Here is a 27,610-nt window from a genome sequence, read left to right on the forward strand (position 1 = left end):
ACGTGAAAGGAAACTAATAAAGCCCATAAATTGATCCTTGCCCAAAGACACCCACCAGTAAAGCAGGTCAGAATTTAGAGATATCCCAATCGCAGTGAAATTACAGGTACTATTTTTAACAGGATATGTTTTTTTCACGTTGCATGAGACAAATTGTCTCACGCAACACACAAAAAAGTGAGGAGGACCCATTTTTTCCCTTTCTCTCTCTTCTTCCTAGTGGGTCCCACTCACTTTTTTATGTGTTGCATGAAACAACTTGTCTCATGCAAGATGAGACAAACATTTCCCATTTTTAACATATAGAAGCCAGATGAAGCCAATAAACACCATCAAAAGATAATAGGGGCAAGCAAACTGTATCACAATGGAATTGTCGACAAATATAACAATTGCTCTAAAATGAGTTCAAAAAAGAACAATTAACATGTGAACAACTCTAATTAAATGTGATTGACTATAATCACAGTTTAAAAGTACTCCAAAAATATCTTTTATCTCATGCTGTCGTCAAAGTTCATGCTTTTGAGACCTGCTTTTCCTTTGCCTTCTGGATCTTCAAGACCTTTTTCACAATCTTTTGCTCTTCAACCAAGAAAGCACGAATAATCCTATATAACCAGAGAAAATTATAAGCAAGATACTCTACCAATCTACCCAAAAATAAATTATATTCGTCAAAAAATTGAGTAGAACAAACCTTTCCCTGACAGCCCCTCCGGACAAAACTCCACCATACGCCCGGTTCACAGTCCTACGGTTTCTAGGTAACCTTGATCTCTTGTATTGTGCTGGCCGTAAGTGTGGAATCTGCAATTGTCAAGCATAAATTACAGCATTAACTTTCTAAGCTGAAACTTGAAACAACACCTACTGCAAAGAAATGACATTCAACAATATATATTTAAACCTTGGGATACACCACCCCAAAAGTTAGCTCAAAAAGTGGGAGTGTCCAAAGCCTTATAAACTCCACATTAGTTGCACATCTAACCAATGTGGGACTATATATCTCAACACGCCACCTCACGCAAAAGCCCTTTGGGCTAGAAGGGTGGAATTGCACAGGGCAATTTTCAATTTTTGGTTTACCTTTTTTGTGCTTTTTTTTAATTCCACTTGAAAGTGGGAGGCGGTGAGAGCTCAAGCTCTGATACCATGTAAAGAACCTTGGGATACACCACCCAAAAGCTAGCTCAAAGGGTGGGAGTGTCCAAGGCCTTATAAATTCCACATTAGTTGCACATCTAACCAATATAAGACTATATATCTCAACATAAATAAAACAATCAGTGTGGAAAATCATACATGCGTCATATAATCCCTCTATGCTGAGGAATCAAGCTGAGACAGATCAACATGTCATTCTACATACCATCAATCAACATTAAAAATTTGAAATCCAAACGACATAAAACTATCAAGCACAAACTCGACATCAACCAAACTTCCACAACCAGTTTTACACGCTAGGAAGGTGGCAAACTGATAAAACTTAAGGGACAATTGGGTTGTGAAAATTATTCAATTTTGATAATCACACTGCTAGAACTTCAATACGCAAATTTTAAAACAGATATGAATACAAATCCATTAGTCAACACATTAAATACCTACCACTCAGCATGAAACTAAGAATGACAAATTGACAATAACACAAGTTAATTTATACAATAATCTAAGCACGACATATGAGCTTTTGGAAGTTCCCAGCTTCTCCTAAACACACTAATGCTCTCTTTTTTAAAGTCTCACGTGGCTCCAATTACACACACTAGCTAGTATTTATCTAACATCATCCTTAAAAATGTTCACACGCGCATGCGAAAAAGGAAAAAGAAAAAAAAAATCTCAGCAGGTCTAAGGCAAAGCAAATATGAAAAAAAAAAAGAAAAAAAAAAACTCAACAGCTATACGCGGAAAGAGAAAAATAAAATTATTTCTACAAGCACAATCAATAACAAAACATGGCAACTTACACAATAAAAAAAAAAAATCATCTTTTGCGGAAAAAAATTGTAAAAGTAATAGAATGCATACCCCCTGAATCCTCTTTCCAGTAACGGGGCATTTGGGTCCACTGGCCCTCTTCTTAGTGGTCTGATAAACGAGCTTCCCACCTGCATTTCCATAACACCAAACACAAACACATTAGAATCGAACGAGATCGCAAGTTGAATTGAATTGCTTCAATCAGAAACTTCATTAAACAGCGCGATTCGCGTGTGTGAGAGTGATGAGATTACCAGGGGTCTTGACAACCCTGTGCTGGTTGGATTTGGTGGCATAGCTATGCCGCTTGCGATAGGTGAGACGCTGCACCATCTTCGATCACGCTCCGCGTCTGCGTCTACTCTACTAGGGTTTTCAGAGGAACCAACGTTTGCGCCGCAGCGAGGTATTAAAGGATGATTTGCTGCCTTTTGATACCCTAGATCTAACGGCTCTAAAGACGTACTCATCTCTGACCGTTCGATGGCAGTTGGTGTACCTTGAAAGTTGAAAAGGGAAAATTTGAATCTGTGCTATACTAGGTAAAAATATATTAACATGGATCTGGTAGATGCAAAAATTCAAAAATAGAATTTAATAATTTAGAGATAAGTAGGAAAAATTGAAAGTTCTTTTTTTTAAAAAAAAAAATCACAAAGCATTGTTGTGGTAATAACTCAATTTAAACTCAATGGTTATGGTTAATGGGTATTTGCAATGATAAGATTTGAATTCATAGAGACAACATCAATACCGCAAATAAAGATTAATCTCATACTCAAAATAAAGTGTTTTAAGTAATCGACTCGGTCAATTTACTTCCATCACTAAATCATTGGAAAACTTAACATTTTGATTTGGCTAATTTTTAGGATTGTGTGTCAACTCATAGTCAAGAATAATATGTTACGCTAAATTTTGATTAGATTAACTTGAACATAATATACTTCAAGTCTAAAGAATAAAATAAAATTAGATCTGTTGAACAAACAAAAGACAATAATGAGATATTTATGGTAATATCTTTGTACACAACAGCATCTTAAAGCATGTCTAATTGAAGCAATTTTGAAACATACATGTAAGGGTTTTGTTTTTCTCGTTTCACATGAGAAAATAAACTTTTTTACACACACATGTTTAAGATAGGTGAAGGGTATCAGATCTAAGTTCAAGAGAAGAAAGGAGAAAAACGTGTGAAGAAAAGAGAATTTGAGTAGAGAGAAACAAATTTGTCCAATCTTTTCTCATTTTCTATTCACGCCCCTCATGGGCTTAATAACCGTTTTTCTATAAACAATTTAATATTTTCTAATTACAATCATCTCCTCGGCTTTTCTTAAAAGTAAGGCTAAAGTTAAACAACTTTTCATTGAAAATAATCCCTTAGATGGACGGGCCTCCTAGTGATACGTTTGGGCCTATCTCCCATTGGCCCAGAAGGCAGGGTTGCAACATCCCCTTCCCCTTCAAGTTGAGCCTCGTCCGCGACGGTCATGGGCCCATTGGGGATTGAGTCTAAGGGGTGGGCTGGAAGGTACTTGTCAGCAGCTTGTGGTTGAACGCAGCTGGCAACCACTTCCTCGGCATTGGGACAAGAGGAAACAGGGACAGCAGGCGTTGTCCCATCGAGGTCCTGGAGCTCCTGTGTAACGTGTGCAGATGGTAAAGGGTTTTCTTTTTCAAGAGTACCCTCAAGAAGGAGAGGTTCATCCTCCCACGTCGCAGCATCCAGTGGCAACTTGAGCCACTGAACCAACACCTGTGGGATTTCCTTGCCGCGTCGCCAGATCGTCCGACGAGATACAACAGCGGCGGGTTTATGGATGGGTGGGACTGGGGGAACGTTCGTTGAGAAGCTATGAGTCTGATGTTGTCCGGACGAAACAAAAGTCTGCAAAAGGGAAATGTGAAAAATAGGGTGCACACGCAATCCCTCTGGAAGCTGGAGACGGTAAGCAACGTTACCAATACATTCCCGGATCTCAAAAGGCCCAAAGAAATGGAGACTGAGTTTATGGGAAGAGCGGCGGTGGATGGTCAACTGGCGGTAGGGCTGAAGACGTAAGAGGACCAGATCGCTGACTTTAAAGGTAAGAGCTTTATGTTTCCGATCGGCATAATGCTTCATCAAGACTTGTGCTTTTCTCAAATTTTGTTTCAATGTGGCAAGGATCGAGGATCGCTGTTGGAGTTCTGAATCCACGGCTGCAACAGTGGTGGTGCCTAAAGAGTATTTGAGCAAGCAAGGAGGAACGCGTCTATACGTGGCCTGAAACGGAGAGAACCCTAAGGATCGGTTATGGGTCGTATTCTAATGATACTCTGCCCAACTCAAGTAGCGAAACCATGCAGAAGGATGTTCATGAACAAAACAGCGAAGGTACTGTTCTAAACTGAGGTTTACTCTCTCTGTTTGGCCGTCCGTTTGTGGGTGGTAAGCAGAGCTAAACTTGAGTTGTGTCCCTTGTAACTTGAAGAGGGCCTGCCAAAAATTACTGATAAAGATAGGGTCTCTGTCGGAAACAATAGATTTTGGTGGTCCATGTAATTTGCCAATATTATCCTAGAACACCTGTGCAATCTTGCTCGCCGTGTATTTAGGAGTCAGGGCCACAAAACGAGCCCCTTTAGTGAGCCTATCCACCACTACCATAATATCTGTAAACCCTCCTGAATTAGGTAAATGGGTAATAAAATCCATTGACAATTCGGACCAGATGGTGTCAGGAATAGGAAGCGGTTGAAGAAGACCGTAAGGGTAGTGATTGGGTGATTTAGTTTTCTGACACACTTCAAAGCCACGAATATATTGCTGAACATCTTTTTTGATACTTGGCCAGGTGAAAGAAGCAGTCAATCTAAGAAGTGTGTGGTGGACCCTTGCGTGACCTCGCACCTTGGAAGAATGGAATTCATGAAGGAGAGCTGGAATCAAGGAAGAGCCCGCAGGAATAAATAAGCGGTGGCGATGAAATAGGAAGCCATTTTTCTCCTGCCAGTGTGGCCAATTAGAAGGAGCACATTGTAACTGTTGTAAAATTTTATTTGCATAGGTATCTTTTGTAATTCAGACCTAAGTATTGAGTTGTATTGGGACTTAGGGCCATTAATGGCCATTAGAGCAGGGGATGGAGAAACCGCAATCCACTCTGGTTGACGCGATAATGCGTCCACGGTCACATTGGACTTTCCTATCTTGTACTGGATCACAAAATGGAACCCCAACAACTTTGCAAGAAATTGTTGTTGATCAGGGGTTTGGATCACTTGAGTCATCAAATGATGGAGGCTTTTATGGTCTGTTTTGATGACAAAAGTAGTTCCAAGCAAGTATTGTCGCCACTTTGACACTGCCAAAGTGATGGCATACATCTCCCGTATGTAAGTGGACTTAGCTTGCATCTGCTTGGATAATTTACGACTAAAAAATGTGATTGGATGCTCCAATTGGAGTAACACGCACCCACCCCCACACCAGAGGCGTCCGTCTCTAAAACAAACAGAATGTTAAAATTAGGTAAGGCCAAGATGAGAGCAGTTGTTAATAGTTGCTTAAGGGTAGTAAAGGTCTGTTCTGCTGCTGAGTTCCAGGCAAAAGCATCCTTAGAAAGTAAATCAGTGAGAGGGGCAGCAACAATAGTGTAACCCTTAATAAATCTACGATAGTAACCCTTAATAAATCTGCACAACATCCACCTTAGATGGATCGGGTGAGACCCCCATGGCAGATATAATGTGACCAAGGAAGTGAATAGAGGAAACTGCAAAAGAACACTTTGTTAGTTTAGCAAAAAACTGATGTTGACGTAAAGTTTGCAACACTTGTACCACGTGGCCTGCGTGTTCCAGAAGCGACGGACTATAAATAAGGATATCATCAAAGAAAATGACGACAAACCGTTGTGAGAAACTGCTGAAAACATGATTCATAGTCGCCTGGAAAGTTGCCGGTGCATTAGACAACCCAAATGGAAGGACCAGAAATTCAAAATGACCATTGTGGGTGCGAAAAACAGTTTCATGCACATCGTGGAGGTGCATCTTGATCTGGTGGTACCCAGACCGCAAATCTAGCTTTGAAAATATCTGAGCGCTATGCAGCTCATCTAGGAGTTCATCCACTGTGGGGATAGGAAATTTATCTAGCACTGTAATGGTGTTAAGGGCATGGTAATCAACACAGAACCGCCATGTGTCGTCTTTCTTACGCACCAGAAGAACAGGGGAACTGAAGGTCAATTGACTGGGTTGAATTAAGCCGGTCTCTAACATTTCGGCTACCAAACGTTCAATCTCTGTCTTTTGGAAGTGAGGGTAGCGGTAAGGACGGACTTGGATTGGTTTGGAGTTAGGAAGTAAGTGAATATGATGGTTAAAAGGTCGGTAAGGGGGCAAGGATGTAGGGGTGATGAAGACATCAGGGAAATGGTTTAAAATATGTTGGATTTGGGGCAGTGGTTGGGGCGGTGATATGGATAAGGTGGTATCGGAAATAGTGCTGGAAAAACACATAAAGTAAGATGAGATAGAATCTTGGGCCACTAATTTATGAAGTTGGGCATTAGTGAGTGCAGTTGGGATGTTGGTTTCATCCCTGTGCAAGCTAACAATAACACCATTGAGGGTAAAAGACATAGTCAAACAGCCATAATCGGTGATTATTGGATCCAACGAGGATAGCCATTGAATACCCAGGACGACGTCAGCCCCTTTAAGGTTCAAAACAAACAGGTCAGCCCCAAAGGTATGCGACTGAAGCATCAATTGGACCCCCTGACATGAGGCAATACAAGGAAAAGCCTCACCATTACCAACTTGGACCTGAAATGGAGGAATGTGATGTAGAGTTAAACCAATGAAAGAAGCCATTCGTGCCGTAATAAAGTTGTGGGTACTACCCCCATCAACTAAAACCTGAACCCCTTTGCCCAGTATGGAACCCTGGAGACGGAAGGAACGTGAGCTGTAATGTCCAAAAAGAGCATTAAAATAGATGGCAGGAGTAGGCTCACTAGGTGGTGGATCTTCCTCAGGTAAAAGAGATGGTGGTTCGGATTCATCCTCAGTGCCTTCAAAATACAACAAGGTAGCACTGCCTTTACATTTGTATCCAAAAGAGTAGGGTTCGTCACATGTGTAACACAAATTCTTTTCCCGTTTCAGTTGCATTTTAGCTGGGGATAATCTTCGAATGGGTAAAGCAGAAATGGGTTTTGTGGTGGTTGAAACAATAGTGGTAGGTGGTGGTGCGGACGGAGCGGCAAGGTGTTTGGCAGAGGACTGCCAAGGTCTAGAGGAACGAAACTCCATAGATTGGTCTTCATATACTCGTGCCAAAGAAAAAGCCTCGTGATAGTCATGTGGCCTATGAGTCAAAACAGAACGTCGGATCTAGGATTTTAACCCCGAAATAAAAATGTTGCGTAGTAAGGTAGAAGAGAGGCCAGGAACCTTACTCACAAGTTTTTCAAAATTAGATTGATAGTCTAACACGGATCCAGTTTGATGAATTTTTACGAAAGCACCAGCTGGGTCTTCGAATTCCGATTGTCCAAACCGACGGTGCAGGGCGACACAAAACGTCCTCCAATCCGACAATAAACCATTCTGACCAGAGCCAGTAAACCAACTGGTCGCAGGTTCATCCAAGTAGAAGGCAGCTAGATTTAAGCGATCAAGTAAAGGTACCTGATAAAATGCAAAGTAGCGGTCGACAGCGATAATCCAAGTTGTGGGGTCACCGGAGTGGAAACGAGGATAGTCTAACTTGACCTGACGAGAACCTGTATGGGGAGCAGCTCCTAAATCCATGTGCAGGATTGGAACCACCCGGAGAATGCTGCTGCAATTCCAGTATTCGGGTCAGATCTTGCTAAGAATGGAGTTGGGACTCTTGCATCTGTTGCTGACATGCTGTGATGCCAGCAGCTGCGAGCGAGAATCTTGCAGGTCCAATTATTGTTGCGCACTGACTAATTCAGCAGCGTGAAATTGCTGCTCTAAGGTTTCCAAACGCTGATGGAGTTCTCGCATTCTGGTGTTATCCGCCATGAATAAACGGGAAGAAGAGGTTAGATGAAAGCACCAATGAAGGGTATCAGATCTAAGTTCAAGAGAAGAAGGGAGAAAAACGTGTGAAGGAGAGAGAATTTGAGTAGAGAGAGAAACAAATTTGTCCAATCTTTTCTCATTTTCTATTCACGCCCCTCATGGGCTTAATAACCGTTTTTTTAAACAATTTAGTATTTTCTAATTACAATCATCTCCTCGGCTTTTCTTAAAAGTAAGGCTAAAGTTAAACAACTCTTCATTGAAAATAATCCCTTAGATGGACGGGCCTCCTAGCAATAGCGGACCTAGAATATTTTTTTAATGTCTGCACACTTAGAATAAAAGAATAAAGGAAAAAAATTGAAGAAAATTTTAAATATATTAAAATACAAAAGAATATATATAAAAAAAACTTTAACTTAATATAAAAAAAGTAATCAAGAGTCAACTAAACTGTTACAATAGAATATTTTGGATCCTCAACAAAAATTACGGGCCTCAATTTAATCTCTTAGGGGAAAAAAAGTCTACTCGTGATCTCTCAGAATTCAAAAATAGACCTAGATAATCAAAATCATGGTCCTCTGAAATTCAAAAAGACCTACATTAATCCCTCAAAAGGACTAACATGGGTCTATTTTAAATTTTAAAGGGATCACGAGTCGACTTTTTTTTAAGGATTAAATTGGATCCTGTAATTTTTGTTCATAACCCAAAATATAAATTTTTTTTTTCTTCAAAAAATTTGTGTGTGCACTTGCACACACTAAAACATACACAGGTCCGCCACTGCCTCCTAGTGATACGTTTAGGCCTATCTCCCATTGGCCCAGAAGGCAGGGTTGCAACAATAGGTCCCACCATTAAGAAATTAAAATAATAATAAAATACACATATCAATGTATGAGTGACATGATAAATACTTTCTCCAACAACATGAGAAAGTATTCCCCCTACATATAATAGTGCTAACATTAAAATAATAAAACATATTTAAAAGGAAAAAATAGTATTAAAATATAAAATTATATAGTAATTGAAGCATACTTTAGCACACTACACATTAGATGTCTTCGTCATTGTCATTAACACTTTAAAGAGACAACAAATGTGTCCCAACAAATATAAAATGGTTAATTGTAGTAATTTGATGCCTTAAATCCAACTGCGCTAAAACATGTTCATCATGATTGTAGATGACCATTCTCCTGACTTGGTTATAACTTGAGATTTTGATTGGATTTTAGGGCCCATCTTAATCTTGGACTCGAGAAGACTCGATCATGGTAGAGTATAATGTTATATTGAATTCATACAAACCCAGGTAAAAATATATCAACCATAAGTAAGAAACAATTTATTTAAAGTGCCTTATTATTCCATATTACTAATAATAATACAATAGGTGAGAAATAATAGAATTGAAATTTATATTATCAAATTAGTTCATTCATATAGTCATCACATAATGATAATTGATAATAGTATTATGATAAAATATATTTATTATAAATTTTTATTTAAATTGATTAATCAATTGGAAGAGATCCCAATAATAATTGTTGGAATTAAAATTATATTAACATCAAGTTAGGCCAGGTTTACTTGTAAAATATTTGAACCTTTGGTCTGCTAATCTTTTTGTGCAAAAAATTGAACCTAATTCTGGCTTGTTAAAGTACGATTAAAATTTTTACCAAAAAAAAAAGTACGATTAAAATAATTTTAAATTATTAATTTATAAAATTTATCATATTCTTAACTTAGACAAGAAACTTTTTTTAATAAAAATATATATATTAATTATGCGTTGGATAATTAGGATGTTAAAAAATCATAAGTATGTAAATCCAAATCACACAGAAAAGTGCTATTTACAACAACGCAAGTTAGAATAATAGCATATTTTTCTACAATTAAAAAAAAAACCCTAAACTTTACAAGTTACAGTATAGATTAATAGTAAAAGTATCATTAAATATTTTAAATATAATTATTTCTAAAAAACAATATAAATATTTTAACATATAGTTTTCTAGCATTCAATAATGCAAGCTAAACTAACTCAAATATAGGCAAAGATACACTAATTAGCTTGTACATCATTCCCAGGATTTCAGATATGCTGTATAGGCTATACAGCAAATTATGTGCCAAATTTGTAAATAACATGAACAAATAATGCATAGGAGACGTGGCCAAACTTATACTCAGCACTAGTATAATGCGGAAACAAATTTGACACCAAAACTTTGCATAAGCTTACAATTTATTAGACAACCATGATGTATTAGCAAGAAGCTTATACATAGATTATATATATACAGTGAGAATTTTTGTGCCATCAGTCCAATTTCTATTTAAGCTAGTATATCATTTTCTGTGAAAATGTATCTCTACATATGAGAAGAAATGCCCGTGGATGAGTCAACATGGAAAGAGCAAAAAAGAAGGTTCCACCTGGACGATTTTCCTGCTCAAAAATTTGATTCTGTGTAACTTTTCATGACACCATATTAGCTGTTCTTTTCTCAATTTTGACATGTTTACCACCCTTGAAATCAATCTCAACCCAACCTGAGCTACCAACTGTTCATGATCAAGTGGATCCTCATGGTGCTTTTGGAACTTCTTTACTATGCAATTCCCAGTTCTCACTATGTCCTTGAGCTTTCTCTCCTTCTGCAACATGCAACCCCAAGATTGTAGGAAATAAAAGTGTCAAGTGTATACAGAAATGTTAGTTTTAGTAGAAACCATACCTTCTGTAGTTGTGTTCTAATGTCTACTAGAAGACCTGAAACTTCAGGGTCTTTGAGACCAGTTCCAATTTGATGAGAAACTTTAAGGATCACATTCCCATAATCTTTATCTGCTTTAACAAATTCCCAGAACACCCTCATTGATTCCTTGATGATGTCTGCTAACATTCCGCTTGCAATAGGGTGCTCCTCATCCCCTTTACCATCATCTGTGAAGCAGTCACAACAAAAATTAGCATCTCACTCGAGGTTGCACTGTGTAAAAGAACTGAATTATGGTTCATTTTGTCACCTTTAATGGCTGGAACTTGGAGCAGGTTGCGAATCACACATCGGTTCTTGACATAGTTCTGAATCCTGGGGCCTTGAAATGGCTCATTCTCTATGAATCTCTGCACTAAGACTTGAAAAAGTTGAAACTCATCAGCAACAAGGTTATACCTATGAGACCCTTGTGAATCATATTGTTGTAACTCATGAGCTTTCTTGTGTTGCCAACATAGGATTTCCCATGAGAGGCAAACCTGCCCAACATATACCAATTCCAAATCTCTATGCAGTTCATGAACAAGCTTTAGTAGTGGGTTAGATGTGTTCTTTGAAGCTTTGCGTGACCACAAATTCTGAGAGATTACAGGCTTAGCACCTGAGATGGTGGGTTTTGGTATTGAAATTAACTTAAGAGGGTCTTTAAGTTGAAGAAGACCTACAATTGATGGCAAAGTAGATTAGTCATAATTAAAGACATGATCATTGCTAAATAAATAAGTTTTCTTTGCTTAGAGTATAATATTAGAAACCGAACCCAGTCAAAAATCAAAAGTAATATTGGAGGTTCCTTCATCTTTATTGAATGCTTTATACTCTAGAAAAAAGGAGAACAATCACAGTCACAGATATTTTAATGTGTAGAGTAGACCTATGAAAATAGGAAAAGGATTGCTAGAGAATGGAATTGAAATTTATGATGAAGACTTGTCACTATCTCTGGTGTTATTATTAGCAAAATAAAAAGATATGAATAGCTTTATGTACACATTATTAGCAAAATATGATGGGTGTAAGATAGATAATGGCCCACCATGACAAGATCGTATCCAAGAGTTGTCTCTAAAAAAAATATTTTCAAACTGAATAAAAATGACAAGAATTTATCAAGAAAAAATATTGTGTGAGAAAAGATCATGAAATTAGGCCAGGAAAAACTTCAATCTGCAGTTTTTGGAAGTGTGAAAAATAGAACTTTGGATTAATCATCTGTGATCAATATAGTGAAGACTCTTAAGACTTCAGTTTACCAACAACAATGAAATTGTCCAAATCTGATATGTTCCACTGCAAGAGTTTAACATAGAAATGAATTTAGCTCTCACCTAATGCATGCATGATCTGGTAATTCATGATATCAAGTTTCCGCATTTTCTCTGCATAGCTCTTGTAAACCTTTTCAATTTCATCAATATGATCTTTGTACTCGAGCTTCTCTTCAATTTTCAGTGGCTTTAGATCTTCAGCTACTTTTGTGGGCTCTGTTTGCTCCTCCTCTTCCTCCTCCTCCTCTTCTTCTTCTTCTAAAATTGTGGCAAGTCCTCCTTGCCTTGCATTTTTCAATTCCAATTTCAACTGTTCTACTAAATCATCATGCTCCCATTCAAAGTCATCCTCATCTTGCTCATCAGACTCTAATACACTCAATTCCTCTTCTTCATGGTGTGAACCTTCTTTTTGATCTTTGACCACAGGTTTGATAGAGTCTATACCACCAAAACCATGCACATTCAAAAACTTCAAATCCTTCATGCCCGGTTCCATTTCTATATACCCATCTTCAGAATAAATGCCATGAACTTTAAATTCTGAAACTTTTCTATCACACGAAGATTGTTTTTCCTCCACATCTTCTGTTCTTTCCTCTCTCATCATCAGCTTCAAAATCTCAGATTCAAATCCTTCACCGCCACTTTTACCACCCAGAAACTGATATGTAATTGAATCATCGATTTTGTTACTGTTTCCCCAGATTAGACCACTTGAGCAAGATGATTCTGACTCTGAATCAGATGTCACTGAATTTTCATTGAAAAGAAAATAATCTTCATCAGATGAATCAGTTCCACCAAACGCCTCACTCTCAAAGCGAAATGGAATATCGCTAGAAGGCATAGTAACATCTTCTAGAACAAATTCCTCTCTTTCTTCTCCAGCTACAGGGTATTTCTCCGAATCAAGCACTGAAATTTCCTTGTCGGCAATAATTTCAGTGTCGTCGGCATATGAATTATCAGAAACATGTGAAACATCTGGACTCATATAAAAATCTCGAAAACTGAACCTCAATGTTGTTGGTTCTTCTATGAACCCACTGATATCTTTTCCTATCAAGTACTGACACTTATTAGTGTTTGTTACTGATTCAGTTTCCACAAAAACTGAACCCTCTTTTTCTTCTTCTTCTTCCTTTTCTTCTTCTTCTCTCTCCTTACTATCATGATGAACATAATTAGACTTCTCATCCTTGAAAACAGAGCTCTCTGTTTCATTTTCCTCTATTATCTTACCATCTTCATGAACATTAGAGTCAGTTTCCATGGAAACAAACCCCTCTGTTTCTCCTTCACTTTCCTTACCATCTTCATGAATAAGATATTCAACAGAGTCACTCTCCATTAAAACAGATCCATCTTCTTCTGTTCCTCTATCCGTACTATCTTCATGAATGTTAGACTCAATCTCCTTCGTAACAGAGCTCTCTGTTTCTTCTCTTTCTTCACTCCAAAATAGGAAATTAGCCAGCTCTTCTCCGAACCCATCAATCTTAGAATCATGAAACTGGTTCCTCTCGGTTCCATCAGCTTGTAGTTGTGTCGGAACAGTGAGCTCGTTTGATGCATCACCTAATTGAAGAAACCTGAAAGAAAACAAACAAAGCATTAGTATTTTCCATGCATTCATATAAACACCACAAAACACCACCAAATTTCAACAAACCTGAAGATGTATCTGAGTATCAATCCAAATGAATAGAGAACATAATTGGAGATGAAAACCCGCAAAGAACCAAAGGCCCACAACATGTTAACAAAATCATTCATAAATCATGCGTTGATGATGGAATCAATGTAGGTTTTAAAGCATAAAAAGGCTCTTGGGAAGATTTTGATTTTATGTGGAAACATTCATTGATGAACAGTGGAGTGGACTCTTCCCACTAGCAGATAGCGAAATCCGTGAGATGTAGAAAATAATTTATTTTTGAACCTGAAGAGCGAGATTGTGGGAGAAGATTGTGCACATATGTACAAGGAAAAAAAGGACAACCTGCGAATTTTGGACAAAAAAATATGATAATTTGATTTCATTTGGTTTCGTTGTATCAGCAGTTAGTAGTAGTTTCCTTTAACAGTTCGTGGGGTGACACGTGGCATGGTATTCTGCTTGACACGTTTCAGAGAGTTGAAGTGGACTCTGTGTCTGTACTTGCCTTTAATTAAGGCAGTGTTTTGAGCCTTATTTGTTCACTTAACTTGGAATTTGTGAGTGCTGCTCGGATTCAGTGGGTCAATGTCTTGGAAGCTTAGCAACTCCTAAAGTTTCTCTTCTTTGGGTTGGTAGGGACAAGAAGAATAAGAATTTTTATTTTTATTTTGAGTAAATACCTTTTTTAGTCCCTGAAAATATCTACGAAGTTCTTTTCAGTCTCTGGCAATAAAAAAGAACCAAATTGGTCCCTGAAAGTACAAGAAAAGGGCCACTCTACATATTTGGGAGTTGACATAAGGACTAACATAACCCTTTTTTTATAATTTCAGGGACCAATTTGGTCCTTTTTTATTGCCAGGGACTAAAAAGGACTTCGTAGATATTGACAGGGACTAAAAAGATTGTTTACTCTTTTATTTTTAATTTTAATCTAGGTCCAAAATCTGCTCCACTCTACCACTGATTTATGGTCAAGAAACCAACCCTACCTGCTAGGAGAAAAGGATGAATGATGAAAAAATGTAAGAAGAAAGATGTTAAATCAATATGTGGAGCACTCTTCGCACATATATTTATCTAAATAAGAAGAAAACTTTTTTTAAGTTTGCTCATTGATTAAATGAGTTGATAAATCAATCCAAAATGTATGTAAATGTGTGCTTTTGTTGAGGACAAAACATAGACGACTCTATATATTCATGATCATAGTGACTAACTATAACCCGAACAATATGAAGATTTGGAGTCTAGCATAATGTCTACAAATAGAAAAAGGTTAGCTTCAAACTTCAATAACGAAGATGGGGTATGTTGTTTTGTTTTATAAACCAAGTTACCAAGACTCAAGAAAAATAAGACATTAAGGGTATTTGTATTTTTAAACGTATAGATGAAATATTTTTCTTATCTAGGAGAAGGAGAAAATTAGTTTATTATTGTTAATTTGGGCAAAAATATCGTTGTCAATTTCTTATATTTAATTACAGACAAAGGCTATTTCGCTGTGGACGTGACTCTGCACTGGTTAATATATAGCCGCTCTTTGTGGCGTCACCAAGAAAGATGGCATATAATAACTTTCTGAAACGCCTATACTACCTTATTATAACATACACTTCAACTACGCCATATCTCTTTGTCTAATGTTTTTATTGTGAAGAAAAACTTTAATTGAGAGATTCATAATTATAGATTCTTCTTGATGTGAATGTGTGTATGTGGTGATAAAAACAGAGCCACTTGGAAATAATTTAGGGTTCATAGTCAATTTATGGCATGATTCATATTCACTATTCAGTGCAAGTCGGTTCTCATCATCTTCTGGAGTTTGGACGGCATTTTTTGGCAGGTGGTGCGTGTCATTTTCAGTGCATCAAAACACGTTAATGGCTTTAACAATCATGTAATTTATGAAAAACATGACTTAGTGGTCAGCAAGCCTGTTATGGCAGAGGAAGATATAAGTGGAAATGAATTATCTAACCAATCTAGACTTTAAGTTTAATTTTTTATTATTATTTTTGTCATTATTATTATTATAAAGTTTTTTACTGACTTGAATTGGAAGTTTAACATTTCTATTAATATTCTTACCTAATTAATTTCACAGTACCTTTTCCTATCTTATGATGAGACAATCATGTTTGTTTTTTTTTTCAATGTAAAATAACTTTGTTCAATAGTCTCAAACGAATTTTTTTCTCCCCCACTACTCCTTTCTTTACCCCTAATCCCATCCTTATACCAATAACGGAAAAATAAAAATATAAAAATAAAACGCGTTTTTATTAATCTTGTAAGAATTGAATTTGTGATAAACTCATCTTTATTATTGTTGATATAATACTGGGTTTGTTTTTTCTGCAGTTATTACATAGTTATTCTAATACGATGTCGTTTGGTCTGAAGAGATATAAGATTTTGGGCAAGGTACCAAAACTAGGGGACTAATGCTGCCGACTCCAATAGTGACCATAGCGCCATTAGCTGAGATCTGAACGTGTTTTAGGGAGGTTCATGACTCACATGAGACATGAAGTCAATGGAAGAACGACAGGGTTTGGCTGAATAACACTTTTAAAAGGAAAAATATGTTACAATTATGTGACCTTTTCTTTTTCTTTTTCTTTTTCTTTTCCCATGTCTTGTGCAGCTTTAAATTGGAAAGAAAATATTTTTCAAACTCTGAGGAGTGGTTGACAGGTAAAGCAGACTAATAGCAATTCAATCCATGAGGTCTTAAAACGCGTAAAGGAAAATAAAGGAGACCGTTTGTTGCAAAAACCTCATTAGTCATAAGGTATTGTAGATCTAAAGAAAGAACAAGAAGAAAATTCATAAGGCCACACGAGGATGGTATTGCCGAAAACCTCTTGATAGGCTTAACATAAAGCATATCCAAAGACATAGATTCTAGACTGAGTTAAACCGAATTACATTCTAGGCAATGTTTCAAGTAAAATCCTGGGCCAGCCCAACCCAGTGTTCCATATGGTAATGAGAGGGTCTCAAACTGACCCAAAATTAAAAGTAAACTGTGTTTTATGAATGCTGAGACATTCTCATATGGACAATGGTGCGTGTGATTCTAAAGTGTAAACCCTAAATGTTAAGAGGGTGTTTGGTATGGCTATTTATTTGATATGGAATGATCGGAAAGTGGGGTGGAGAATATTTAATGACCATGTTTATGGGTATTGGGAAAAAAATCTCAGCAAATAATTTTCCCAGGTATTTCCTTTTTCAACTACACAAAGGCAAATAATTATCCCACTGATCCTTTGGTATTTTTTTTTTTTGCCTAGGGTCTTAGATTCTGAATATAATATGTTGAGTCAAATAATTATCCCATCAATATTTTATCATCAACTAAACATAACATAAGTAAAATGAACCCAATTTTTCCAACAAAATTTTGGCCAACCAAACACTTTTTCGTAACTTATCCGAGATAAAAAAATTATTACCAAATCCTCAATTATCTTTTTTTTCCAGATTAAAAAAAATATCTCTCGTAACACACGCCCCAAAATGTTGTTACAAGTTTTTTCTGATAGTTTGATTATAAATTTTCCTAAACACCGAAAAAGAGTTTCATATCATTTTAGATTGCTTAGAGCCTTTAGTATCGCTCACAATTAGTTTGAAATGGTAATTTTTATATTTAAAGAGTACTATAATTATTAAATTGAAATTTTTTTGTTCCTAAATTGAAAATTTAAATAAATATATGAGTGGCATAAATAAATTTTTTTGATCCAACTACTTTATAAAGGGTATTTTAGTGAAATCAGAAAGAATTACTTAATAAGTAAAAAATACAATAGACAAATAAAAGTAAAAATAAATACTCTTGAGTTAACAATTTAATTAAAAAAATATGAAAGAGGACAAAAAATAAAAATTAAAGATTTAATTTTCCACTAAGAATAAATTAGTTCAATTGAAAGCAATGTTAATAAAACCGGACCGACCCGGCCGGGTCAACACGGGAACCGGTCATATAATCGGTACGGTTGAAGCAACGGACCGACCATGCATCAGAAACGGTGTGACTCGGTGCGACCCGACCGATTTTTATGAAACCGGTGACCCGATGACCCGGACCGGTCCAAAAAAAAAAACTCCTAAATTTTTTTTCAAAGAAAATCATAATGGACATATTTGAATATTTTTTTGCTTATTGACTTACGTAAGTTATGTACCTACAACACTAATATTATCTCAATTATGCATTATGCAAAAAAATTTGATTTGATTTATAGTTAGAGATACGTTTACTAAACCTGAAGCCCTGTATCACGATCATTATATTTTTGTTTGATCCTTTATTGGATAATAATATGTAATTTATTATTTTTTATATTAAAATATTTGAAACTTTCATCATTTTTTTTAAATATTTGAGTATGTTTATAATTTTTTAATATAAATTATAAAATTACATATAATTTACTGGGTTATGCAATTAAATCAGTGACCCAATAACCCAGTACCTCGATCGAGTCAATGAGCCAATTTTAATAACTTTGATTGAAAGGATCCATCAGTGTGACAAGTTGATTCAATAGTGTTTATGAATTGAGGATTGAGGCATCCTCACGTGGATAACAGGGTGCATGATTTTAACATATTTTATTAGCTTTTTTTTGGTGAAAATATTTTATTAGCTTTTGTACTAGATTTACAATGTAATTTCATACACGGATCTAAGTAGAAGGAACACTCTCACACGAAAACAATTCATATGAATTTGGATCACTTGAATTGCCAGTGAGTCAATGATTACATAGAAAGAAAGAAAGAAAGAAAATATAAAATTAAATAATTAACGGTTAACCTATTTAAGAAAGGATCTGGATCCACGAGTGTGTTTATTTTTGGCTCATTTTTCAAGTGTTTAATAGTCCTAAATGTTTAAACCAAATATACCGCACCATATCTCTGTATTCTATATGAATTCAGTTTTTTTCTTGTTTGATATGGAAAAACAATAAAATTATTCAACGATTATTCTTAACTTCTTAACAAAACTAAATGAATTATATAACGCATGTTTATTATTATTATTCATTTTGTTTTGTTAAGAAGTTAGGAATAATCGTTGAATGATTATTTTTTTCCATATCATCTGTGTATGTTTTTCATTAGCTGTTATTATTCTTTTATTTCATATCAGTTTCGTGAAGGAAATAAGATAAATTGTATTCTTAAATAAATTAAACATTTGAAACATGAATAAGCATTTCATTTTAAATAATTTTATTCATATTTGAACTTGTATTTCAATTCCAAAAACAACCCGTTTGTATCCCAAGAAACACACTTTGGATTATTCCTTCAACAGGCCCCCCCACACAGATATTGCTGTCCTCATCTTAAGCCCAATAATTTTGTACCATGTATTGGAATTACACAATTCACACTCTTGGAAAAGATAAAAGATATTGATTATTGAATTTCATACGAAAATAAAATTTCCCTGAGTATGAAATGATTTTTGCTCCTAAGGACAACAAATTACTAAATATGATAAAAGGAAGCGAATAATTAAAAAAAAAAAAAGTAATGTACTAAAAACACATGAAAAACCTGAAATTTAAGGTTACCTATACATATGGCCAAAATCTGAGAAGTTTACTAGCCAGAGTTCAAGCAGATATCCGGCAAAATAGTTCATTCTCTTCGTTGCACGAGTGATCTTGTGGACTGAACCAAAGAAAAATAGAGTATTTCAATGCAAAAAAAAACTAGAGAAGGGGAAAAGAGGACTATAGAATAATGTGATGGCACGAACCCGAGATCAAGAATCATGAGAGGAAGGCGACACACGTTTGGGTAGAAATTAGAATGGAATAAATGTTTATACATATGACATGAGAAACTTGGTATACCATGTGTAAGGCGAGCTATTGTATGCTATTTAACCGAATGAGAGGTGTTTAAGTTGGAGTGGAATCTTGTATATTTAGTTCGGAATGAATGCACATGACATAGGAAGTTAGAGTAGGTCCCAGATGGGAACACCACGAGGGAAGCGATGCACTGTTCATCATTTGAGTATAAAATAAATCTTTAAGTCAATTAAATGGAGCAATATAATATCAATATAATAATTTGTTTAATTCTAATTCAATTAGTTTCATAAATAAATGCTTGTTTATAGCCAAGTCAATTTTTGAACCAGAAGAAAGGCAAATGATTTCATTAGCTTACGAATTTATAATAATTAATCCCTTTGGATGAATTATAATAGACAACATTACTATTATTCCTGGGCCGGAAGAACTTGTGTCAATTAACATAGCCATGAAGCTTTTACAAGTAAGTGGGTCCCTTTACCAGACCCTATACTTGCATTGCATTTATTAAACAGCAAATTAATGCCTTCATCTTGTACAACCATATATACATCAATCTTCTCCACCGCTTTCATGCCATTACATTGATCGAGATGTATTACTCTGTCGCAATCGCAATCAAAGCCGAACCCACCTATCTCTCTCTCAGAGCTTACTCCTCCTACTATATTATCCAGTCCAAGTCAATCTAGAAGAATATGGGGTTAGATGAAGGAGTTGAACTTCGGGCCCTTCGTATGTGGTTTGATTGGGCCTATTTGGTCCAGGTTTGTCTCGAGGGCCAGTAGTTTGGTACGAGGCGTAGCTTAATTTAAAACAAGAAGAATAGTTGAGACTTGAGACTTGAGAATTGAGACTAAAAACGGAGTACTTTTTTTTAAGAAAAAAAAAAAAACAGGAGGCCAAAACGCCCAAAATTAGAATATGAGATAGAAAAATATGTTTGATCTGTCGGGTCAATCCAACTAATTTGGTAGGTTGGATTATTTTTTTTTAACCCGTCAATTAGCTATATTTCATGCCCTTTAAGGGTGGGTAAAGTTGGTAAGACGTAGACTGTTGAGATATATAGTCCTACATTGGTTGTATGTGCAATCAATGTGGAGTTTATAAGGTCTTGGGCACTCCCACCCTTTGAGCTAGCTTCTGGGGTGGTGACCTCAAAGTTCTTTACATGGTATCAGAGCCTCGCCGTCCCCCACTTTCTCTTGTGGAGTTTCTTAGCACAGGTAGGTTGGCCCAATGGGCTCTTGTGTGAGGGGGCGTGTTAAGATATATAGTCTCACATTGGTTGTATGGTGACTTCAAAGTTCTTTACATAGACTATAATAGATTGATCCGACGAGTAGATTTTTTTTAAAACTTAATTGGATAACTTGGGTAAAACATCTCACTTTTTTTCTAAAACATTTCACTCAATCTCTCTCATTTTTTCTTATTTTTACTAGTTTTATGGTGAGTTGAAGGCGAGCCAAGTTGCTCACATTGCCACCCTTAAATAGAATAAACAAAATTACAAAATTCTAATAGACTTAATCCTACTCACAAATGAGTTATCAACCAAATACTAGGGGATGGTATAAAAGATCTGAGCCCTGTCGTGATTTGGCTGGATAAAAGTGTAGTTTATAATCTAATCTGCACAACAATTTCCTTTCATATAGGTGTATTGCAACTGATAAGTCTCTGAAATGAGACTTGAAACATATGGTTTTAATGTGCAAATGAAAATAAAAGAATACTTTTTATGTTAGTAAAAGCTCCAAATTTACACTGAGTTGAATTTATTGATTAAAGTGCTGATGGGCTGCAAGTTTATTTTTCAGGCCCAAATAGAAGAAGCCAGAAAGAAAATAATAAAGCAAAGGAAGAAAAAAAAAAGGGAGTGGGCAGATACTTTTGAATTAAAAGCCCATTTGAAGAATTCCAACCCAAAAAGATATCCAAAGCAACATCTGAGCCTCAATCCTATTTCTAACATCACAAAACCCTAATCTCCTCTCTCGCAAACCCACTATGCTACCTAACCACAGCCGCACACCAAACCCACCCTCATCATATTTCCTAATCTCTCTTCCTCTAAGCCGTGAAACATTTTTCTGAAAGACCCATACAAACCACCAGCCACTCAAATCAAAGTCCAAGTGTGATTATTGTAACCATCTGTGACCATACAGCTTGCTTTAGCCATTGTTCTAGAAACCATACACCAACAGAATAGTGATGTGGATGCTGTTACGAGTGCGGAGCGAAATTGCATTTGGAATATCTGATGCAAGTTTGGAGCGGTTGGGGACCACGGGTGTGTAACGCGCGAGAAGCGCGTAACACCTGCTGAGCTGGAGAAAGAAAATCGCGCAAAGAAGGAAAGGAACCCTATAAAAAGGGAAAGAGGAGTGAGTCAAAGACCTCTCTGCTTCCGACTCCTGATTCTGATTTATCGTTTTTTTTAGTTCTTGCTTTCTGAACAATTTTTATTTTCTTTTAATTTCTATTTTGTAATGAGATTCTGGTTCATCTGATGAACTCGATACATGTATTTACAGCACTGAAATTGCTGGTTGTTAGGCTAGTGCTGTAAATCATTTTCTAGCATTTCTCTTTTGTAATTTCTTTAGTTCTGTTACTGTGTGTAAGCCTCATCCATATGGATAGTGGCTAACTTTTTAGAGGTTGGGCTTATGTGATACCCAAACCTCAGTGCTTGTCAAATATTTGATTTCCTGGTTTTAATTTTTATATCTCAGTTGTTTAATGTTTTTTTTTATGTTTAAAATTATCTGCATTTTGGCCAAATGTCAGAGGTTTGGTTAGGATTTAGTTGTTGAGAAACAACTAATTCTGGATTCTGCATTAGACACATGGAGTTAGATGAGAAATCATCTAAGGGATCTCAATTCAGAAATGAATGAGTCCTCATGTAATATTGGACCTGAGTCTCAAGAGTCCTAATCCCACTTGGCATAGAGATATGGAAGTGGGCAAATTTGGGATAAAATAATTTTTAAGAGATTAAAAATTAACAATACAGTTCTGTTAACTGAGAATCTTAGGATGAGTTTTTTGGTTAATCAAATTATTTTTCAAGCACTGTGGGGAAGGAGAGCCAGAACTCAACCCACCTTTTTAAACCTCTTTATCAACTCAGATTTCTATTTTCCTTTGTTATTTCATATTTCAATCTCTGTTCTGTTTCCAATTTTAAATACAAAAAAAAGAAAAGAAAATTCTTGTCACATGTGTCATTTAATTTGCTTCATTCTTACTCCTTATTTTATAACTTAGGAAAGTAATTCAGAAATATTTTAAAAGAAAAGTGAACAGTAGTATTTTAGATCCATTCTAGATTATTTTTACCTTACAATTTTTATTTCTTTTATTTTCAAATAGTAACTCAGTTTTAAGCAATTACAAATTTTAGTCATTTCAAAACGCCAACGATCCTTGTGGGAACGATAACTGGGACTTATAACAGCCCTATATTACTTGTTGTCGCGTATACTTGCGCGCATTACTTGCACAACTGTTAGCAAGGCAACAGCAACCTTATAGTCTAAATTGGTCTATAAGTACTTTGATGAATTTAAAAATGAAGAACTAGGCCTTGATATCTTCCAAGCTTCTCAAGACCCTTTTGATGTAAAAAATTCGAGTTTCCTAGTTAATGAAGAAAAGTTTGAAGAATACCTCTTGTTGCTTGATGAAGAAGAGTTCGAGGAAAGAGAATGAAAGGGAAGCAAAGAGACCGGTGAAGAAATGGCCCTAGATGGGCATGAATCCATTATTAAGGCAGGTTGGGCTTGAATTATTTAGTTTTGAACATAAATAGTCTATTAGCCCAATATTAGTGTGTGATGTAAGCGCTTAGATAATTAAGTTTGTCTTGATTTACTTTTCTAGAGTGTAGTATTATGGAGTGTGATGTTAGTAATGATGTAATGATATTTGGTTTGTTACACTTTCATCGCCTATAAATAAGTGAGTTTAAAGCCATTGAGTTTGGTCTAACGGTGAAGTGTATGGATAAGTTGTATTAGGATGTGTGTTTAATTTTCATTGTATCCAAAAAATAAAATAAAAAAATAGATGAGCTTATGGACTTGTAAGGGCGAGAATTTATCTACCCATCAATAAGAAACGTGTAGTTCTCTAATGGCTCTCTAAATTCTCTCTTCTCTTTCTTAACTCTGTAGTTAATCTATAATCATCTCTTTAACATAGTCATGCTAAACATGTTCTACACTCACCATAAATATAGATCTTGTGCAACAAAAAAGTTATGACATGAAAATTGATCCTTTGCTATGAATCTATTATTATTAAATTTTGTGAGACGAGTCTGGTAAAATCTCCTATTAACATAGAGGAAAAGGCTCTGAGCAAGAGGAATTGATTTTCCGTTGTAAGTTCCAATTTGTCTATAACTACTCTGATGAATTTAAAGAAGACTCCAACAAAGATAATTTTAATTATGAGATTCTCATGAATATTGTGATTCAAAGGCGGCAAACCAATGCTATTGCCCAAAGCCTTTTTCTCTGTGAGATTGTCAAACAGCGTTGATAGAGTTGGCAAGTTTCGTGATAACTGCTGAATTATTACGTTCAAGAATAAGGTTCTTGAAACCTTTCTTCCAAACTAATTTAAGTCTCTTCAACACTCCCGGGATATACACCGTGCAAATACCAATTTGGAATGCATATGACGGAGGAGTAGTTACTGCTTTTTAGATTTGTTTTAAAAATATTTATTTTATCTTTACATAATTAATAAATTTATGAAGCTAATATTTTAAGAAAATTTAACATTTTTCACAAACTAATTACTCGAATTCAAAGATGCAGCGGTGCCTTCAAATTCAAGTATATATCAAAATTTGTGCATCCACAGATCCACTTATTTCGTTTGGGCAGTTTCTTCGTTGAAGTGGGCTGAATTCATTCGGCAGAGGAACAGAAAAAAAAAAGAAAAAAAGATTAGGCCTATCAAAATAAAAATTATGAAGCATAAGAAAGAAGCTGATAAAAAAAAAAAAAAAAAAAAAAACTTAGAAAAATATGAGTCCACTTGGAGAAACATTTTGTGCAACATTTACGCCTAGTCATTTATAATACAACATATGAAGAAAAAAAAAAATACGCTTTAAAAAATAAGAGAAGATTATACTTCTCACCATTAATTTTTTCTCATTTACAATCATTAATTTCAAATTGATTCAATAATAACCAAATAAGTAATAAAAATGATGCTATAAAATTATGAAAGAATATCTTTTGAATGATATTTCTTTGAAAAGTTTGCAGTTACATATCAATCTTGAAAAGCGAACAGAGTTCCATCCCAATTGAAAAAAATTAATTAGAAAAAACTTATGAAAGGAGAAACGACGTGGCAACATAGAAAGCACAATTATATACATTTTTTTAAGTGGATCAAACTCATTAGTTAATTCATCAATTATTAATTAATGACAACAGTTACGTGGCTTTATTGACTATCTTACTTACAGGGGCTATCATTAGCATTTTATAAAATAAAACAACAAAACTTGCCGTTTCATTGAACCAACCCCAATATGGAAAGGTGACAGATTAGTAGTCCTAGGCACTGCCTCCACTAAATCACATACAGACAAAAAGATTATGTTAATTAATCAGCCAAAGCATGCTGCTTGCCTTGTAAGCACAGACACACAAATGATTATGTCAATTAAATAATGTTAAATAATCACAGATAAACACAAGAATACATTAAGTGTCATTGTCAATGCCATCTTCTAGTTCCAAAACAGATATTCCTTGTTCCTTTTTATACCAAAATTGCTTGGAAGACAATCAAGAACCAAAAGTCTAAGAGGAATAGAACACCAAAGAGCAAGGAAATACTAAATTATCCCTACTCTTAATGGCCTTTTCCTTGTAATTAATGTGTCTAAATTTTGAAGTTTTCCATTTTTTCCATCCCTCAAAGAAAACAAGCCTAGGACCACTTATCTCTCTCAGACTTTCAAAACCAATTGTGGTTTTATAAAAGAAATTAATAAGAACAGGAAGATTAAATGTTAGAGGTTTTCCCTATGCAATGTTCAACAAACCCATCAAAAAGCATTACCTCTACCATGATAAGTCTTTATAGTAGGAGTGCTCCATAAATGAATAAGGACAACCGCATATGGCATAACAGATTGCACTCCAAGATTGACAAAGCTAGTGTCCTGGACAAACAAGTATGGGCATTTGAGAGGTACATGCTTTTAAGAAAGTAAGTGAATAATTAAATACATCAAAATTACTTAAAATTATACCAGTTCTTATCAAGAGGAAAACGTGACAGCAATAAGAGCTATCAGCAGGAGAGGGTGAAACATTTATGGAATGATATTAATTTCAGAGGTTATGAACAAAAATAAACATCATATGACATTTTAGTACCAACTAACAAAACTAGATCTTTCTACAGCCTTCCTTAGTTGATGTTCCAAGTTTTAAAAAAAAATAATAATAAACAAAAATTAATCCTGATAGTGGCTAAATTGCTACATGCTTCATTCCAAATTCTAAGTTCTTGATGGATCAAGATTAAGAAGATGACCCGTTACCAGAAACACGAAGATTGACAGAGCTACCTTAATTTAAGTGAATGTCATTGTTGCCACTGTTTGTTTTGTTGTAAGGATTGTTAATATCACTATGAAAGCCATTTATTTCACCAACAACATTGCCATTCAGATCCCCATTGATCTTTTCATCATCAGGTGGAGCATTTGTTGGCATAGCATTGTCCATTTCTGATAACCTTTTCTTGAAAGAGTTCTTATTGTTGTGCATCCAAACCTTGAATACCCCTCTGGAAACACCAATGTCATTGCAAAACTCCTGGACCAACACTTCATCCCCTTTGAGGATTCTCCAACCCAACTTGTCAGAGAATTTATGCATCTTCTCCTTCTGTTCTTGGCTGAACTTGGTCCTATGCCTCTTCTTCCCACTTTGGTTCTCTGCCTTAGCAGCCACTGAAGAGTTGAGGCTCCTATGATGATGCTGATGATGATGATGATGCTCATCAGAATAATATGCATTTCCAAGGGATAAGAGTGCTGATGTGTGGTGGTGGTGGTGGTGATAGGAAGGTGGGAAATGATGAGAGAGTGGTGGTGGTGATGGGCTTGACATGGGGCTCGGGCTTGGGCTCAGGCTTGGGCTGGTGCTCAGGCTTAGTCCACGGTAAGATAGTGGTGGTAGAAGTGGTGGCGCCGCCGCTGAGGGTGGTGGTGTTGAGTGGTAGAAGCTGATGAAGTTGGGGTGGTTGTTGGAGTATTCTTGTGTGTCACGGCGGTGGAAGTTGCGGTGGCAGCCACATGCGGCGCACGTGAGTGAGCGGGGTTCAGTGGGGTTGGATGAAGAGGAGGGCATGAACTCGCCACAGCCATCAAGTGCGTGGCCACCTAAGCTGGCTGCATGGTTCTTGAGGCACTCTTTGTAAAAAACCACCGTGGACGGTGGCTTTGGCGGTGGTGGAGCGGTGGTGGTGGGGTGGTGGTGGCGCTTGAGGGAACCGTTGGTGAAAGATGAAGACTTGGAACCAGTGTTGGAGGATTTGGTCGGTGGTGGGGTTTGAGAATCTGTGTCTAAGGTTTGGATGGTGCTGTTTGGGGTAAAGTCCATGTTAGTCTCTCAAAGAATGATATTAAGAGTTTTGACAAGTTTTTAAAAGGATGAGTTGTAGACCTGAAAGTGGAGACAAAACAAAAACAAAAAAAAGGAATCTGAAGGTTAATACACTTTGGGAGAGGGATGATGATGGTGGAACTAGAACATGATGGTGATGATATATGATGGTTTGTAATGTGAAGTGATGACAAAATCTGAGGCTTAGATGGGGCCTTGAAGGGATAGGGGGATACAGCAAACCATAAAATCAAAGGTCCCAAAATCTCAACCACTAATGATTTCAGAAGAGAGC

General features: G+C 36.0%; 4 protein-coding genes across 5 annotated transcripts; all 4 read right to left on the reverse strand.

Moving 5' to 3' along the window:
* Positions 1-314: 314 nt before the first annotated feature.
* Positions 315-2,404, reverse strand: LOC133299972 (large ribosomal subunit protein eL34-like). Its single transcript, XM_061499459.1, has 4 exons — positions 2,247-2,404; positions 2,041-2,120; positions 701-810; positions 315-611 (listed from the first exon to the last, which is right to left on the reverse strand). The coding sequence occupies exons 1-4, from the start codon at positions 2,323-2,325 to the stop codon at positions 518-520; spliced, it is 363 nt and encodes a 120-aa protein (XP_061355443.1). The 5' UTR covers positions 2,326-2,404; the 3' UTR covers positions 315-517.
* Positions 2,405-5,667: 3,263 nt separating this feature from the next.
* On the reverse strand, positions 5,668-7,806 carry LOC133299968 (uncharacterized). Its single transcript, XM_061499455.1, has 2 exons — positions 7,456-7,806; positions 5,668-7,386 (listed from the first exon to the last, which is right to left on the reverse strand). The coding sequence occupies exons 1-2, from the start codon at positions 7,804-7,806 to the stop codon at positions 5,668-5,670; spliced, it is 2,070 nt and encodes a 689-aa protein (XP_061355439.1).
* A 2,472-nt stretch (positions 7,807-10,278) lies between these two features.
* Positions 10,279-14,144, reverse strand: LOC133299974 (uncharacterized). The gene is made up of 5 exons (XM_061499461.1): positions 13,797-14,144; positions 12,182-13,716; positions 11,101-11,514; positions 10,809-11,017; positions 10,279-10,728 (listed from the first exon to the last, which is right to left on the reverse strand). The coding sequence occupies exons 1-5, from the start codon at positions 13,898-13,900 to the stop codon at positions 10,474-10,476; spliced, it is 2,517 nt and encodes an 838-aa protein (XP_061355445.1). The 5' UTR covers positions 13,901-14,144; the 3' UTR covers positions 10,279-10,473.
* Positions 14,145-24,459: 10,315 nt separating this feature from the next.
* On the reverse strand, positions 24,460-27,610 carry LOC133299973 (zinc-finger homeodomain protein 11-like). 2 transcript variants are annotated; one of them, XR_009750010.1, is made up of 3 exons: positions 26,274-27,610; positions 25,760-25,862; positions 24,460-24,579 (listed from the first exon to the last, which is right to left on the reverse strand). XR_009750010.1 is itself a non-coding variant. In XM_061499460.1 (2 exons), exon 1 carries the CDS (start codon positions 27,310-27,312, stop codon positions 26,275-26,277), a length of 1,038 nt encoding a protein of 345 aa, XP_061355444.1. In that variant the 5' UTR covers positions 27,313-27,610; the 3' UTR covers positions 24,955-25,862; position 26,274. The 2 variants fall into 2 exon arrangements, 1 of the variants encoding a protein (XP_061355444.1); XM_061499460.1 differs by lacking the exon at positions 24,460-24,579 and having other exon boundaries at positions 24,955-25,862.

Source organism: Gastrolobium bilobum, unplaced genomic scaffold, assembly GCF_033153095.1.
Source record: "Gastrolobium bilobum isolate Gb01-03AN ecotype WA unplaced genomic scaffold, APGP_CSIRO_Gbil_v1 utg1055, whole genome shotgun sequence".
NCBI classification, from domain to species: Eukaryota; Viridiplantae; Streptophyta; class Magnoliopsida; order Fabales; family Fabaceae; genus Gastrolobium; species Gastrolobium bilobum.